Genomic DNA, 17,468 nt, shown 5'->3' on the forward strand with positions numbered 1-17,468 from the left:
TTCTCCCCATGTCTGCGTGGGTTTCCTCCGGGTGCTCCGGTTTCCTCCCACAGTCCAAAGATGTGCAGGCCAGGTGAATTGGCCATGCTAAATTGCCCATAGTGTTAGGTAAGGGGTAAATGTAGATGTATGGGTATGGGTGGGTTACGCTTTGGCGGGGCGGTGTGGACTTGTTGGGCCGAAGGGCCTGTTTCCACACTGTAAGTAATCTAATCTAACTAATCTCAGGTCATTCATTGAATTTACAAACATTCAGTTGCCCATTCCCTTTGTTTTAACAACATAGACCCTTTCCAAAATTTGTTTGAACCAGAAAGTGTTTTTTGATAAAATTGGAATTAAAATTATAAACTTGAGGTTGAAGATCAGAATGTATTAATATGAGAGAGAATTAATTATGTGATTGATTGAGAATGGCCATGAATAAATGCACAGGTAGCAGTTATTTCTAGCCTGACGTCACTGACATGTACACACTGGTTTATCGAGAATCCTTATCATTCTTAGTCTGCAAAAACTGTTGAGGGAAATTTTGAGATCTGAGATTGAGTACTGCCATACATTTGTAAGCATGGTGGCTCCCTGGAATTTTCAGTTATCCAACAGAATCCTATCAACACGTGGCTACTGCCATGGTCTAATCCATTTTGATTAACATGGACTTCTGCACCAGTTTATTCATCATGAATGGCTATACTTTGATGTAATATGGAATTATGTTGCGTACAGTTAAACAAAATATAATTAATGTTATCATCCACATGTGATAAAACGCATGAAACAGAAGCAAACGTAGACCACTAAGCCCCTTGGATCTGCTCTGCCATTCAATAAGATCATGGTGGATGGGTTTGAGATTCAAATTCCACATTCCTATCCTGTATAACCCTTGATCCCACTGTAATGAATGATTGCCTTTGAGTATTTTCCCCTTGGTGCTAAAATACAGTACAGATTTTCCTCAGTGTGTATCTCGTTGCACTGCATTACTTGCAAACATTGAAAGATAGAGTGGGTCAGACTAATGTTTCAAAGGAGTCTTCTTGACTTTACTCCATTTGATTAAGCAACAGAGAATAGAGTAATGGCTTTCAATTGCACGTGTTCTGGTCAAGAGTAGATGAGAGTCAAGTGTGGTGTGCTGGAAAAGCACATCAGGTCAGGCAGCATCTGAGGAACAGGAGAATCGACATTTCGGGCAAAAGCCCTTCATCAGAAGTGAGGCTTATGAGCAGAGGAGGTGGTGAGATAAATGGGAGGGGGGTGGGGGGAAGAGGGAGGTAGCTGAGAGTGTGATAGGTAGATGGAGGCGGGGGTAATGGTGATAGGTCAGAGAGGACAGTGCAGCAGATAGGTCAGAAGGAAGATGGACAGGTTGAACAGGTCAAGAAGACAGTGCCGAGTCAGGATGTTGGAGCTGGACGAAGAGGACTGAGGAAACTGGTGAAATCCACATTGGTGCTGTGTGGTTGGAAGATCCCAAGGCGGAAGATGAGGCATTCTTCTTCCAGGCATCGGGTGGTAAGACAGTGGCAATGGAGGTGGCCCAGGACCTGCATGTCCTTGATGGAGTGGGAGGGGGAATTGAAGTGTTTGGCCATGGGGCAGTGGGGTTGGTTAGTGCGGGTGTCCCAGAGATGTTCTGTGGAGCATTCTGCAAGTAGCCATCCTGTCTCCCCGATGTAGAGGAGACCCAATCAGGAGCAACGGATACAGTAAATGACATGTGTAGAAGTGCAGGTAAAACTCTGATGGATGCGGAAGATTCTTTTGGGGCCTTGGATGGAGGTGAGGGTGCAGGTTTTGCAATTCCTGCGGCGCCAGGGGAAAGTGCCGGGAGGGGAAGGTGGGTTTGTTTGGTGGTGGGGGGGTGGACCTGACAAGAGTCGCAGAAGGAATGGTCTTTATGGAAAGCAGATAGGGTGGGGAGGGAAATATATCTCTGGTGGTGGGGTCTGTTTGTAGGTGGCAGAAATGACGGAGGATGACGCAATGTTTACGGTGGTTGGTGAGGTGGAAGGTGAGGACCAGGGGGGTTCTACCCTTGTTGTGGTTGGAGGGGTGGAGTGCGAGGGTGGAAATATGGGAAGTAGATGAGATGCGTCGGAGGGCATCATTGACCATGTGGGAGGGGAAATTGCAATCTTTGAAGGAGGCGGCCATCTGGTGTGCTCTGTGGTGGAACTGGTCCTTCTGGAAGCAGATGCAGTAGAGGCAGAGGAATTGAGAATAACCTGTGCTTTTCCAGCATCTGCAGTCCTCACTTTCTCCGTATTCTGCTTCACTCTACTCTGCTGAATTTGATGCAGTCTGGCATTGCTATTTCAAGATCCTAACCACTACATCAATATAAAAGGATTTCTGTCATGTTACTTTTCTGTGAACAATTTTAAGTTGGTGTTTGTTTTTCAATTTTTTAAGTCAGTTTTTCGCTATTTACTTTGTCCAATTCTTTATGAGTTTGAACACCTCCTTTCAATTTTCTTTCTCCAAGGACAGCTTTAGCTTCATCAGTTTATCTATCAACATAATTGGAAGTTCCTCATTCCTGGAACCATTTCTTGTGAATTTTTCATTCACTTTCTCTGATGCCTTTACACCCTTCCTAAAATCTGATGTCCAGAACTAGATGCAAAATGGCAGCTCAGGCCAAAACAGTATTTTCTATCATAATGTCTTTGCTATTGTTCGCTATTCCCCTATTTCTGACGTGCAGGATTCCAAAAACTTAACCCTCCCATCAACCTGCTTTGCCATTTGCTGATTTACATCTATCTTCAGGTCTCCCTTTAGAGTTACACATTGTTTTATATTGTCTCTTCATTCTGGACCTTTTCTCTGTACAGCAATTTGGCTAGTCCCACTCTACTACCTTTACCTGCAGTTTTTTTTCAGATTCTTATCCATTTGCTTTTGAAAGCTGCTATTAAATCAACTTCAGCCACACTGTTAGACAGTGCATTCCAAGTCCTAACGATACTGTGTGTGTTGACATCTCCCCTAATATCGCATGTGATTTTGTAAACATCAATTATCCTAAATTAGTTTGCAGTAGCTCTCAATCTACTCTGTCCAGACCTCTCATGACTTTGAACACCTTTATAAAATCTGCTATCAACTGGAGCAGTTCATCAACGTTGCCAACAACTTCCACACCACCTTTCATTTGGTCTACCCCAGACATCTCCCTCCCCTTTCTTGACATCTTCGTTTCCATCTATGGCAACAGTCTACAGACGGACGTTTACCATAAACCCACAGGCTCCCATAATTACCTGGACTACACCACCTCCCACCCAATATCCTGCAAGAACTCCATCCCATTTTCCCAATTCTTTCGAGCAGATGCGACAGAGTCGGATGAGGAGACATTCCACTCCCAAACATCCCAGATGTCCACCTATGTCAAACAACGTGCTTTTCCCCACTCTGTCATCCAAACAGCCCTCCACCACTCCCCATTCCACTGCTCGAAAACTGTCCCCACCCCCACCAAAATACAATAAAGACAGGGTCCCCCTTGTCCTCACCTACCACCCCACCAGACTCTGCTTCCAAGGCATCATCCTTAAACACTTCCACCAACTCCAATTAGACCTCTCCACCAAGAACATCTTCCCCTCCCCACTCCTCTTTGCCTTCCACAAGGACTGTTGGTTCGCGCCACTCTCCCCACCAACACCTACCCGAAACCCCGGGACCTTCCCCTGCAACCAGAAAAGATGCGAAACCTGCACACCACCCCCCTCACCTCCATTCAGGGCCCCAAACAGTCTTTCCAGGTGTGACAGAGGTTCACCTGTCTCTCTTCCAAACTAGTTTACCATATCTGGTGCTCCTGCTGTGGTCTTCTCAACATCAGAGAGACCAAATATAAACTCAGGGCACATTTCACTGAGCATCTGAGCCAGGCCTGCAGGGGCCAACTGGACCTCCCGGTCACAGCCCATTTTAATTCCACTTCCCACTCCCTTTCCGACATGACCATTCTCAGCCTCCCCCCATTGCCACAATGAATCAGACTGCAAATTAGAGGAACAACACCTCAACTTTCACCAGAGCAGGTTACAGCCCGGAGGGCTCAACATTAAGTTCTGCAATTTCAAAAAACCTCCCTTTCCATCCAACTCCCTTCCATTCCTCTAACCGACTCTTCATTCCAGCTACCAGCCAAATTCATTCCTCCCATCGACCAACCAGGTTGAACCCTCTACCTGTGTTCATCTATCCCTCCATACCACTCCGCCTCCCCCCACCCAAATCCCGCCCTCAACCTTCTCCCTTTTTGTGCAGCTCTTCTTACCCCACCCTGAATCCTGAAGAAGGGTTACACCCGAAACGTTGCCTTCACCACCTCCTGATGCTGCCTGGTTTGCTGAATTCTTCCAACCTCCTGCCTGTCTATCTTCACTCTGCAGGCAAATGGATCACTCCATACCACTGTGTTAAGTTTCATCTGCTTCCTGTTTGCTCATTCCACCATCTCAGATGCAAGTAATGGACTCTTCCTCACCTACAACCAAACTTTGAAGGATCTTTGGCAAATTCTTTGATACTGTGCTAAATATTGCTGATAGGATTCTTACTTTGAATACAAGGTTTGTGAGGAAAAATCTCAGCTGTCCGGGTGAGGATGGAGAGAAATTGCTCTTCTTAACCATCGGCTTTCAGTCTCTCCACTGCTTTGCTGTGCTGTTTGCTCCTGCTCAGGGTGTTTGATTTGCCTAGGATACTATTTTGCTCAGCTTCTTTTGCTCTGCTGCACTTTTGTTCCTGTTTAAGACCTGTATCCATGTAATATTTTCAGCTTGCTGCATCCTAAGAAGCTCCATTGCAGGCTTCATCTAGTTTTCTGTGAATAAACAATGAGGTGCTTTCTCGAAGGGCCATTCATACAAGCACTCTGGACTTCCAGCTTCAGTGCCAGAAAAGCTACAGCTATGTTTCCTAATACTTCAGGTAAACATCAAAAACAGTCAAAAAATTAGCTGAACTGAGGCCAACACAATCAAAGTATACTCACCAAGGTTGGTATGATATATTTATTATGAACAAGCATTAAAAAAAACCAGATTAATGAATGAGTTTCATACCTGTAAGACTTCAAAAATTGCTTTCCTATACATAGGCTGTTTGCTATAGGTTGGCTGGTGAAAGGCAGTAGAAAAAGAACTCAAAGGCATCAGCTTTTCTACACAGACCTGTCAAATGAGAGAAAACTGAGCTCAGTGATTATTGAGAGAAGAACATATGATCTTTCATTCACATAACTCTAGCCCAACACACCTGACATAAAAAGGGAAAGAAACAAACAAATTAGGAGAGACAAATTTATATCAAGGAATCCTATACTGCCTCTGAAAAATACCTCAATACACTTCACATAATATTAATTATTATTCATATACCGACTTGGTGTGTGGGCAAATGCAGCAACCATTTACAAACATTAAAATTCTACAAAAGCAACGAGATGAATGGTCATTCTTACTCTATTTTCAGTGGTGTCAGTTGATGGAATGATATGTGGCTGTACAGGACACTGGTTAGGCCACTTTTGGAATACTGCATGCAATTCTGGTCTCCCTGCTACAAGAAGGATGTTGTGAAACTTGAAAGGGTTCAGATAAGATTTATAAAGATGTTGCCAGGGTTGAAGGGTTTGAGCTGTAGGGACAGGCTGAACAGGCTGGGGCTATTTTCCCTGCAGCATCAGAGGCTGAAGGCTGACCTTATAGAGGTTCATAAAATCATGAGGGGCATGGATTCGGTAAACAGACAAGGTATTTTCCCTGGAATGGGGGAGTCCAAAACTAGAGGGCATAGGTTGAAGGGAAGAGGGCAAAGATATAAAAGGGATCTAAGAGGCAACTTTTTCACGCAGAGTGGTACGTGTGGAATAAGCTGCCAGAGGAACTGGTGGAGGGCTGGTACAAGTTCAACATTCAAAAGGCATCTGGATGGGTATATGAATAGGCAAGGTTTAGAGGGATATGGGCCAAACACTGGCAAATGAGACCAGATTTATTTAGGATATCTGGTCGGCATGGATGACTTAGACGAAAGGGTCTGCTTCCGTTTTGTACTTCTCCATGACTCTAAGAGTGCTGGAGAACTAATTTATACGTCTCAAGAGTAGGATTTGAAGCACTTTGTTCAGTCCTTAAGAAGCAAAACAGTTAAGGTAGCTTATTCTCACAACTCCAGAACAGAAAGACTGGAGATGTTTCATTTACACACATCAAGTAGAAGTGTACTTGAATTATTTTGTTCAAACGTATCAAGAACAAGAGAACTTAAAGAAGTGTTCCCAAATCATATTCAGAATTTTCTTCTGGAATCATAGAATCCCTACAGTGCAGAAACAGGCTATTTGCTAATCGAATCTGCATCAATGCCCCAAAGAACATCCCACACACACCAAATGTTACTTGCCACAAGTCAGCCCAACGCCTGGTTATTGTCCAGAGCCTGGTTATTGTCCAGATCTTACTGTATTTGAATATGGACTGCTTCAGTGTCTGAAGAGTTGCAAAAGGTGCTAAAAATTGCACAATCATTGGCGAATATCCCCATTTTTGACCTGCTGACGGAGGTTAGGCAATTAAAGAAACAGCTGAAGATGGTTGGGCCTAGGACACTACCCTGAGGAACTCCTGTATAGATGTCCTGGAGCTGAGGTGACTGACCTCCAGCAACCACAATCGTCTTCCTTTGTTCCAGGTGTGCCTCCAACCAGGAATCTCTTACATCTATAAAAGTCTGTAGAACATCTTCTTTTAGAGACTTGCAAAACAAATAGATACATCTAAAAAGTTACCTTTGCTTATTGCTTCTTTATTTTTCTCTAGCTACATTATGCTGTTCCTCAGCTATGTTCCTTTGGTTTTAGTTTGTTGCTTTTTCCCTAAATTTCACTTTTTCTTTATCAACTAATTCTCTCTCCTCCTATTCCTTCCTCATACCCCTCACTATGGTAGTTCTATTTCTCTACTTCTTGAATTTCTGTTGTTATCTTTTCTTTGTCCAGCTCTCCCTTTCGTTTCTTGAAGTGCAGATGACACGCAAATTTCAGTTACTCCATATTTCCTGTGACTAACCAGTTGATGCACACATAAAAATTTTAAGATTTGTAGTCATGGACTCGTGCATGTCTCTTGAGACTTTTCTTTTGAAAGAAGTAATGCCTTGGTCCTTTTGGACCACGTATTATCTTTGCCAAATTGGTGAGTGGGTCACTAGCTTCCACTTCGTTGACAATCTAAGTTGATTTTCTCAGTTTCGTGCAATAAGAATACTATTTCACTGATGAACCCTCCCTCAGGACCGGCCCTGGTATTGCCTCAGTATTTCAGTGCTGACATTGCTGAATCTGGGAATTCAGTAGTGTTGCTGGTTTGGATTTATATTTGCAAACTGCTATTCAGTAGCACGGCATACTAATACTCTATGCAATGTGATACTGTGCTGCTTCATTCCCATGCTGCAGGTGTTTCTTGGTACAGTCAGTCCTCCACATCAGCAAGGGCTCCATTCCTGAAAACCCCGGTGAATGATGACATTAGTGAGAGTGTGGAGCTAAGTTAAATGTAGGTTAAAAATATGTTAAATATCACAGAGTTTTGCTCATGGACGTTGAAGTTTATTCTAACTTATCTTTTGATACTGATGAGCAAATTCACAATTTGTGATTTTGCAGATACAGAGGATTTACTGTAATATATTGGGGTGTGTTACACTCTCTTCTATCATGAGAAAGCCACCCCACACTGAGGACTGCAGTGCCAGCTTTCTACACAGCATTATCAAATGAACAGAATAATCATATGTGATCAAGTTTAAATCATGAATTTTGTAACTGGCATGACAAGAATACTTTATAATCTAGACCCATTTTGAAGTACCTTCATTGAGATCAAATATTTCTATTTTCCCAGTCACAGTAAGAAAGTACATGAAAGAATTTTTTGAAAGCCAAGACATTAAACTTACAACAGAAAATTTTCCATCTCCAAACCACATCACCCATCGCGTTCCTTCGGCCGCCCGACTTCGGCCAGTCATCCACCAGGACACAATGCGACCAGGCCACCATGAGAATCCCCTTAGCTTCCCCCAGACCAGTTCACCAATGCCAAATCCACGTCCATCCTGAAATGGCAAATGTTAATGAAGGAATTTTATCATTTGCAAAAAACTAGCGATGTGCAAGGATTGAGTCCTGGCGTTAAGCAGCCCTGCCATCCATTACATTGCTAAGAATGAGTAAAGTGTCATTTTTTGGGAAGTTTTTTAACTTTACTGAATGGAAGAATCTTAAAAATTATAGCACTGATGAGGTCACTAAACACATTAGAAGTATGTGAATGATAGCTTTTCTAAAAGACCGCAAGACCTAAAAGCAGATGTACGCCATTCAGCCCATCAAGTTCGCTCTGTCATTCAATGAGTTCATGGCTGATCTGTCAGACCACAACTTCACCTTCCGGCATTGGCCTCATAACGCTCAATTCCCTTACTGATTAAAAATCTTTCTCAGCCTTCAATATATTTAATGACCCAGCCTCAACAATCTTCTGGAGTAAAGCATTCCGCAGATTCACTGCCTTCTGAGAGAAGAAATTCCTCTTTAAACGTCTTAAATGTATGACACATTATTCTGAGGCTATGCCCTCTGGTCCTAGACTCCCTCACAAAGAGTAGGGCCCTGGGTAGTGTTGTCGAACCAAGACACCTATGGGTTCAGGTACTTAGTTTTTTGAAAGTTGCATCACAGGTAGGTGGGATAGTTAAGAAGGCTTTTAGCACGCTTGCCTTCATTGCTCAAACTATTGAGTATAGGAAAAAAACTAGGTAAAAACAATGACTGCAGATGCTGGAAACCAAGATTCTGGAGTAGAGTGGTGCTGGAAAAGCATAGCAGTTCAGGCAGCATCCGAGGAGCAGTAAAATCGACGTTTCGGGCAAAAGCCCTTCGTCAGGGATACCCTATTGAGTATAGGAGTTGGGATGTCATGTTGAGGTTGTACAGGAGATTTTGGAGTACTGAGTGCAGTTCTAGTCACCCTGCTATATAGGTATATTATTAAATTGGAGAGCGTTCAGAAAAAAATTTGCCAGGATGTTGCTAGGATTGAATGGTTTGAGTTATAATGATAGCTTGGATAGGCTGGGACTTTTTTCAATGGAGCTGAAAAATGTGTTGCTGGAAAAGCGCAGCAGGTCAGGCAGCATCCAAGGAGCAGGAGAATCGACGTTTCAAGCATAAGCCCTTCTTCAGGAAACATGTTTTTTCAATGGAGTGTGGGATGTTGAGGAGTGACCTTATAGAGATTTATAAAATCATGGGAGGCATAAATAGGGTGAATGACAAGGGTCTTTTCCCTAGGGTGGATGAGTTCAAAACCAGGGGGCATATCTTTAGGGTGACAGGAGAAAGATTTAAAAGGGGCTGAGGCGCAACTTTCACAGAGGGTGATTCATATGTGGAATTAACTGCCAAAGGAAGTGGTGGATGCAGGTGACAAAATGTATAAGGTATAAGCAGGTAGGGAAAGAGTTAAGTTTTGAGATTTGTGAAACAAGAGGTTAGCTGAGCATGACTCAGATCAGATAAGAACTTGCAGTTAATAATGGGGTACTGGAGGCCAGGGTAATGGGTTAACAAGGGGGAAAAGCAGTCATTATGTAAAGCCATTTAACAATATTGGAAGCATTCAGTATGTACGGTCAGTTAACAAGGGGAAAAATATCCATTATGTGAAGCCAGTTAACAAGGTTAAGACAATTCATTCTATAACAGCTAAAGGCTTAATCTCTACTACGGACACTCATTTATGGGCACCACGGTGGCTAGCACTGTTGCCTCACAGTGCCAGAGACCCGGGTTCAATTCCCGCCTCAGGCGACTCTCTGTGTGGAGTTTGCACATTCTCCCTGTGTCTGCATGGGTTTCCTCCGGGTGCTCCGGTTTCCTCCCACAATCCAAAAATGTGCAGGTCAGGTGAATTGGCCATGCTAAATTGTCCGTAGTGTTAGGTGAAGGGGTAAATGTAGGGGAATGGGTCTGGGTGGGTTGCAGGTCGGTGTGGCCTTGTTGGGCCGAAGGGCCTGCTTCCATGCTGTAAGTAATCTAATCATTGATTGTAACGGTCACCCAATCAATATGGATGTTGTCTTATCTGGATGCTCCTCCCTGTAAATGACAATATAATTCATTGAGAAACTGCTGTTTGACAGAAGACCGAGAACTCCTGTCCCTGTGCATATGGACGATTGTTCTCTCTCCCTACAGGGCCCGGAATAAAGATGAAGGAGGTAAAACTACACTGAGTCTTTTGCTTTGACTGAGGCGGGAACGGGACGATACAGGTACAGTTATAACATAACATTTAAAAGACATTTGGACAATGCATAAATTGGAAAGGTCCAGAGGGATATGGGCCAAATGCAGGCAGGTGGGACTAGTTTAGTTTGGGAAACTGGGTTAGCATGGAGGAGTTGAAGCCAAGGGTCTGTTTCTGTGCTGTCTGACTCTATAACCTTTCGAATCCTCGATTCAGTATTTTCCAATGGAGTCATCAATTCTAATCTGAATTCCATGCTCTTTTGTCAAAATAAACAAAATAATGTTAAAAGCATGTATTTATATAGCAACTTTTAACAGAAGGTCTAAATGTTGACACTAACATGTGGTGTTATGACACGTGGTAATTTTAACCCCTCTACTCATTTAAACACAGAGAAGCTCACCTCATGCTGTAATCTGTTAAATTTCGAGGGGCAAAGAACTATCCCAGGGGTCATTATTTAGATGAAAAATCATCTATTTTATTCTTTTAAGTCCAATAGAGAGAATTAAAACAACTATTTACTACTCCTTTCTCTTAAACCTATCTGTTAACTCCCACTCTACGATACTGGTCTGATAAAAATAAAAACCCTGATTAAGATTTACAAAGAAAATCCGTTGCTTCCAATGCGGTCTCCTCTACATTGGGGAGACTGGGCGCCTCCTAGCAGAGCGCTTTAGGGAACATCTCCAGGACACCCGCACCAATCAACCACATCGCCCCGTGGCCCAACATTTCAACTCCCCCTCCCACTCTGCCGAGGACCTGGAGGTCCTGGGCCTCCTTCACCGCCGCTCCCTCACCACCACACGCCTGGAGGAAGAACGCCTCATCTTCCGCCTTGGAACACTTCAACCCCAGGGCATCAATGTGGACTTCAACAGCTTCCTCATTTCCCCTTTCCCCACCTCACCCTAGTTCTAAACTTGCAGCTCAGTAACTGTCCCCAAAACTTGTCCGGACTTGTCCTACCTGCCTATCTTCTTTTCCACCTATCCACTCCACCCTCTCCTCCCTGACCTATCACCTTCATTCCCTCCCCCACTCCCCTATTGTACTCTATGCTACTTTCTCCCCACCCCCACCCTCCTCTAGCTTATCTCTCCACGCTTCAGGCTCACTGCCTTTATTCCTGATGAAGGGCTTTTGCCCGAAACGTCAATTTCGAAGCTACTTGGATGCTGCCTGAACTGCTGTGCTCTTCCAGCACCACTAATCCAGAATCCCCTTTCCTGATAAGACCTTCCCTCCAGATCAGGCAACATCCTGGTAAATCTCCTCTGCACCTTTTCCAATGCTTCCACATCCTTCCCGAAATATGGGGACCAGAACTGGACACAAAACTCCAAGTGTGACTGTACTAGCACTTTGTATATTTGCAGCATGACATTACTGCTGTAGAACTCAATCCCTCTACCAATATAAATCTAACACACTATATGCCTTCTTAACGACTACAGGCTGAATATTTTCCATCAACCACCACTCGCTACCTTCTTACAGAAAAGCAGTTTCCAATCCAAACTGTTAAATCACCCTCTATCCCATACCTCTGCACTTTCTCCAACAGCCTACCACGTGGAACTTTATCAAATGCTTTACTGAAGTCCACGTACACTACGTCAACTGCCCTACCCTCATCTACATGTTTGGTCACCTTCTCAAAAAACTCAATGAGGTTTGTGAGACATAACTGCCCTTGACGAAACCATGTTGTCTATCTGCAATCAAATTGTTGCTTGCTAGATAATTATAAAGCTTATCTCTTCAATGATTTAGTGAAGGATAATATTGGTCAGAACACCAGCTCCTCTGCAAAGTAGAGATCTTCTAAGTTCACTTTAAAAGGCTGAGGAGCTGTGATCTAATGTAAGAACTATGTTTTGGAAATATTCAAGGGTAGGTTAGGGGACCATTCCATTGAAAACACAATTTTTCTTGTGAAAACCAGGAAGAATGTTAGCGACAGGTGGACCTAGGGAATCCCGTAGCAATACCATCTCTTTACACAGATGGTGTCATTAAAGCTGAAACCAATAATGTGAGTTGCGAAGTTTATAGATTCAATGAATATAGACTCAGAAAATAGCAGAGTATTTGGATCACCATAATATAGAGATGCCAGGCAAAAGTCTACACATTTCTACAGCAGTAAATTAGAGACTAGGCTTGCAAATTCCTAGCGCATCTTAACACGCTCCATACTACACTCAAGTTAACCTTTGAAGTGGAATAGTTTAACAAACTCTCTGATTCCAATTCCATTGTATAACTGGCTAGTTGAGAAACGCACCAATGTTGTCTATAATTGTCTACTGCAAGCCTACCTTCACAAGTCAACATACACTGACAGCCCAAGGCGCAATGTGATTGGTCTTATCAAAGCTTCCATCTACAGGGTCTGAGCTATTTACCAAGCTAGTTTAACACCAAAATAGGATACAAAGCTATCTTGTAGAGTAACTATTTCAATCAAAAAATTGCTCATTGCACATACTCACTATTGGTACTAGGGTGGCCACTTTCAGACTTAAAAAGAATGTCTATTTCAAATTACTTTGGAAATTTAAGATGTCTTCAAAATTTGAGTAACACAGTGTAATATTAGCCATTTCAAGCTGCAACCATATAGCAGCAGGTTGAGTGCATTTTCCATTAACAAGAGAGTGCCATCAAGCCAAAAGAATCTTCTGCCTATCAAGCAAATGAGTAATGTAGGTCAGCAAGTTCTCAGTTAAAGTTGTGGCTGCAATTCTGAAAATCATGACTTGAACTGAACCTAGGCTTCTGTAAAAGTCAATGTTAAAACTGGTTCCTTCAGAATTTCTTGCTTGAAAAAAAGGTTCAAGCTAAGTAATTCAGCACCTTTCTCAGTGAAAACTTTAAAACATGATATAGTTGAAATGGTGCACACAGTCTTAAATGCCTATATTCATAAACAAAACACCTCAAAAATAAAATTAAAGACTAAAATAAAACTATAAATATAAATACAGCAAATCCACGACCACTTCCATCTAGGACAAGAATCCCAAATAGATGGGAACACCTCACCTGCAAGCTCCCTCCAAGCCACTCACCATCCTGACTAGGAAATGTATCACCATTCCTTCAGTGTTGCTGGGTCAAAATCCTGGAATTCCCTTCCTAAGGGCATTGAGGGTCAACCTACTGCATATGGACTACAACTATTTGAGAAAGCAGCTCACCACCACCTTAAGGGGCAACTACGGATGGGCAATACAGGCCAGCCAGTGACACCCAGATCCATGTAAGAAAACAAAATGGTTACACTCACCTGATAAAGTTCTAATTAACCAGGCTCCATCTGGTGCCTGTACCTGCAATGACCAATGTCTACTACTAGAGGAAGCCTCGGACATCAGTGCAAGTTCAGAACAGGAGCCAGGAGGTAACTGGACACTAGAAACTTCAATGGTTACCAAAAGAAAAGGCAGGAACAGAGCTGGATTTGGAATGGGTCAAGAGGTTAGGGGCAAGGACAGAGGTAGGAAGGCCAGTGACATGTCAGTGAGAATGCCTGATGAAGGGCTTTTGCCTGAAATATCAATTTTCCTGCTCCTCGGATACTGCCTAGGCTGCTGTGGTTTTCCAGCACCATACTTTTGATAGTGAGATGTCAGGACTGAGTGTGGCTGCAAACACATTAGGTGCCAGGCAATTCAGCAATGTGACCAAACAAGTGGTGGATTGAATCAAACAGCACAAACCTTTTTGGAGCAAGTGAGGACTGCAGATGCTGGAGATCAGAGCTGAAAAATGTGTTGCTGGAAAAGCAGGTCAGGCAGGAGAATCGGCGGAGGTGAAGGAATTGGGAATATGCGCCTCCGCTGCATCTGCTCCCAGGAGGACCAGTTCCAATACCGAACAACCCAGATGGCCTCCTTCTTCAAAGACCGCAATTTCCCCTCAGATGTGGTTGATGATGCTCTTCACCGCATCTCCTCCACTTCCCGCTCCTCCACCCTTGATCCCCGCTCCTCCAATCACCACCAGGACAGAACCCCACTGGTTCTCACCTTTCACCCCACCAACCTCCAGATACATCGTATCATCCTTTGTCATTTCCGCCACCTCCAAACAGACCCCACCACCAAGGATATATTTCCCTCCCCTCCCCTATCAGGGTTCCGGAAAGACCACTCCCTCCGCGACTCCCTCGTCAGGTCCACACCCCCCTCCAACCCAACCTCCACTCCCGGCACCTTCCCCTGCAACCGCAAGATATGCAAAACTTGCGCCCACACCTCCCCTCTCACTTCCCTCCAAGGCCCCAAAGGATCCTTCCATATCCGTCACAAATTCACCTGCACCTCCACACACATCATTTACTGCATCTGCTGCACCCGATGTGGCCTCCTCTATATTGGGGAGACAGGCCGCCTACTTGCGGAACGTTTCAGGGAATACCTCTGGGACAGCCGGACCAACCAACCCAACCGCCCCGTGGCTCAACACTTCAACTCCCCCTCCCACTCCACCAAGGACATGCAGGTCCTTGGCCTCCTCCATCGCCAGACCATGGCAACACGACGCCTGGAGGAAAAGCGCCTCATCTTCCACTTAGGAACCCTCCAACCACAAGGGATGAATGCAGATTTCTCCACCTTCCTCATTTCCCCTCCTCCCACCTTTTCTCAATCCCAACCCTCGAACTCAGCACCGCCTTCTTGACTTGCAATCTTCTTCCTGACCTCTCCGCCCCCAACCCCTCTCCGGTCTATCACCCTCACCTTAACCTCCTTCCACCTATCGCATTCCCAATGCCCCTCCCCCAAGTCCCTCCTCCCTACCTTTTATCTCAGCCTGCTTGGCACACCCTCCTCATTCCTGAAGAAGAGCTTATGCCCGAAACGTCAATTCTCCTGCTCCTTGGTTGCTGCCTGACCTGCTGCGCTTTTCCAGCAAAACATTTTTCAGCACAAACCGGTTGACTGTTTGTAAAATGCAGAGTACTGATTGTGCTCAATTGATGCTTACAAAATTCAGAACATACACAAAGTTATTCTGATGGACAGAGAGTTGGTCCTGCAGCAAAGATGGGATTTACATATTGGAAACAAAAACCGAAGTTGCTGGAAAAGCTCAGCAGGTCTGGCAGCATCTGTGAAGAGAAATCAAAGTTGACATTCGGTTCCAGTGACCATTCCTCAGGACTGATACAGTTCTGAGGAAGGGTCACCGGACCAAAAATGTTAACGCTGATTTCTCTTTACAGATGCTGCCAGACCTGCTGAGATTTTCTAACAACTCCTGCTTTTGTTTCCAATTTACAGCACCCACAGTTCTTTTAGTTTTTGTTTACACATTGGAACCCTGCGGAATATCTGATGGAGGGAACTGTCTGGGAAACTGAAGCTTCCAATGGGCAATTTCCCTGAACCTGGAGGCTGTTTATATTGAAGAATTCAGAGGGTTTCGCAGCAGTTAATATAGTTACTCGCAGAAAGTTAGACAATTAAAAATCTAGCCAAACTTCTAGGTAAATATTAAGCTGATTGCTACCCCTCAATACATCACGAACAAATACTGCTGGCATCATTCATAAAAGTGTTGTGCAAAAAATAAAATTGACAATGGGAACATGCATGCAACAAGGATCTCTTGCTCCACACCTCCTCCTCCCCCCCCCCCCCCACCCCCCGCCCCCCCCCCCCACCTCTCTCTCTCACACACACACACACACCAGCAACAGCAGTTAGCCATGGAAGTCAATGCTAGAAGTTTAACCCCAAAATCTGGTTGCATAGGATGTTTAACGATATCATCTGGTCAAGGTTAATGAACATATTTCAAATAACATATCCTGCAAACAGCAACATTAGGCTCATCCATTGCTCAAATCACCATACTGTCAATACTCAACTAACTTTTCTGACTCATATCTAGTATTTTTGCATTCAGCTCACCCTAACTCACACTGTGTCAAGTCTCTCAGCCACATGTCACTTGCACATCTTCTTCAATCATGACCAGTGAAATAGACTGAACTATACTTATGACACACCATTTCCTAGCTCTTGGTAACCCACAATGGAGCACATTACTGAAGGTAGCAGGAACTGACGAGGGCTAACTGTTCCTGCTATACAGGAGAGAGTGCTGCTCATTCTCCTGGAGTTCAGAGAGGTAGTGCTCGCTATCTAGGCTGAATCTACTGATGATGATGAGGTCTCTTCCTGCCTCATGAGGCATGGTGACCCTCAGGTTAAATCACTACTCGTCATCTCTCTATGGAGAGAGTGGCCTTATGATCTGGTAAGAACACAGCGACTTGAATCATCCTTCTTCTCCTTTATAGTCTAGGTAGACATGAACTCTGTTCCATGTCCATGCCATTTTCCTGCAACACAATCCTACCAAATTGGCTTTTGTTCTCACCCCCCACCCCCTCCCCCACCAAACAGATACCATGTGCAACCCAGCCAGATTATAACGAAAAGACCAAGAAGACAGTGAAGATGACCAATAGTTACATTGTTTGACATTGTGACTGCTCCAAAGTTTACACTGAGCATATCATAATGGACAGTACAGCAACAAGATTTTCAGATGGTGAGACATTGGGCACAACGCACTGCACCAGAACAAAAGTCAAAGATAGTGCAAATGCTATCTTGCTGGAGAGTGAGAACTCAGATGAGGAGTTTAATGGTTTAGGCTACAGAAGACAGCTAATAGAAAAGGAAATCTGAAATAAGAACAGAAGAGACTGGAATCAATCGAAAGGGTCACAGTCCTGAAATGTTAACTGTTTCCCTTCCAAAGCTGTTACAGGATGTGCTGAGTATTTCCAGGATTTCCTGGTTTTACTACAAAGTAAGGCTTGTGAGCCAGACAATGAAATACTTGGTGCAAAAAGAAGTCTATCAGAAAGCTCTGTTCAATATCAAGGAGCATGGAAGATTCTGGTAGAAACTTAGCACAGAGTTTTGTGCAGAGACTGCAGTCAGCCAATCATTTTCAGTATGGACATAGCGATCAATTCCATCAGAACACCTGACCAAATCAACCAGAATGCAACACTGGACAGTCAATGACTCAGCTTCTGTTGCAGGACAAGCAACTTCCACAGTAAGTCTCAGTATGCCAGTG

The 17,468-nt window shown here is 44.0% G+C and overlaps 1 protein-coding gene across 12 annotated transcripts in view; it reads right to left on the reverse strand.

The window, feature by feature from the left end:
- The window catches only part of LOC140467006 (DNA (cytosine-5)-methyltransferase 3A-like), a 638,661-nt gene that overhangs the window by 162,546 nt on the left and 458,647 nt on the right, over positions 1-17,468 (reverse strand). For all 12 annotated transcript variants that reach the window (XM_072563080.1, XM_072563028.1, XM_072563020.1 and 9 more), the window contains 2 exons: positions 7,993-8,151; positions 5,094-5,201 (listed from right to left, as the gene is read on the reverse strand). In XM_072563080.1, coding sequence (XP_072419181.1) covers positions 5,094-5,201; positions 7,993-8,151 — 267 coding nt within the window. The remainder of the gene's footprint in view (positions 1-5,093; positions 5,202-7,992; positions 8,152-17,468) is intronic.

This window comes from Chiloscyllium punctatum, chromosome 3, assembly GCF_047496795.1.
Source record: "Chiloscyllium punctatum isolate Juve2018m chromosome 3, sChiPun1.3, whole genome shotgun sequence".
Classification (NCBI taxonomy): Eukaryota; Metazoa; Chordata; class Chondrichthyes; order Orectolobiformes; family Hemiscylliidae; genus Chiloscyllium; species Chiloscyllium punctatum.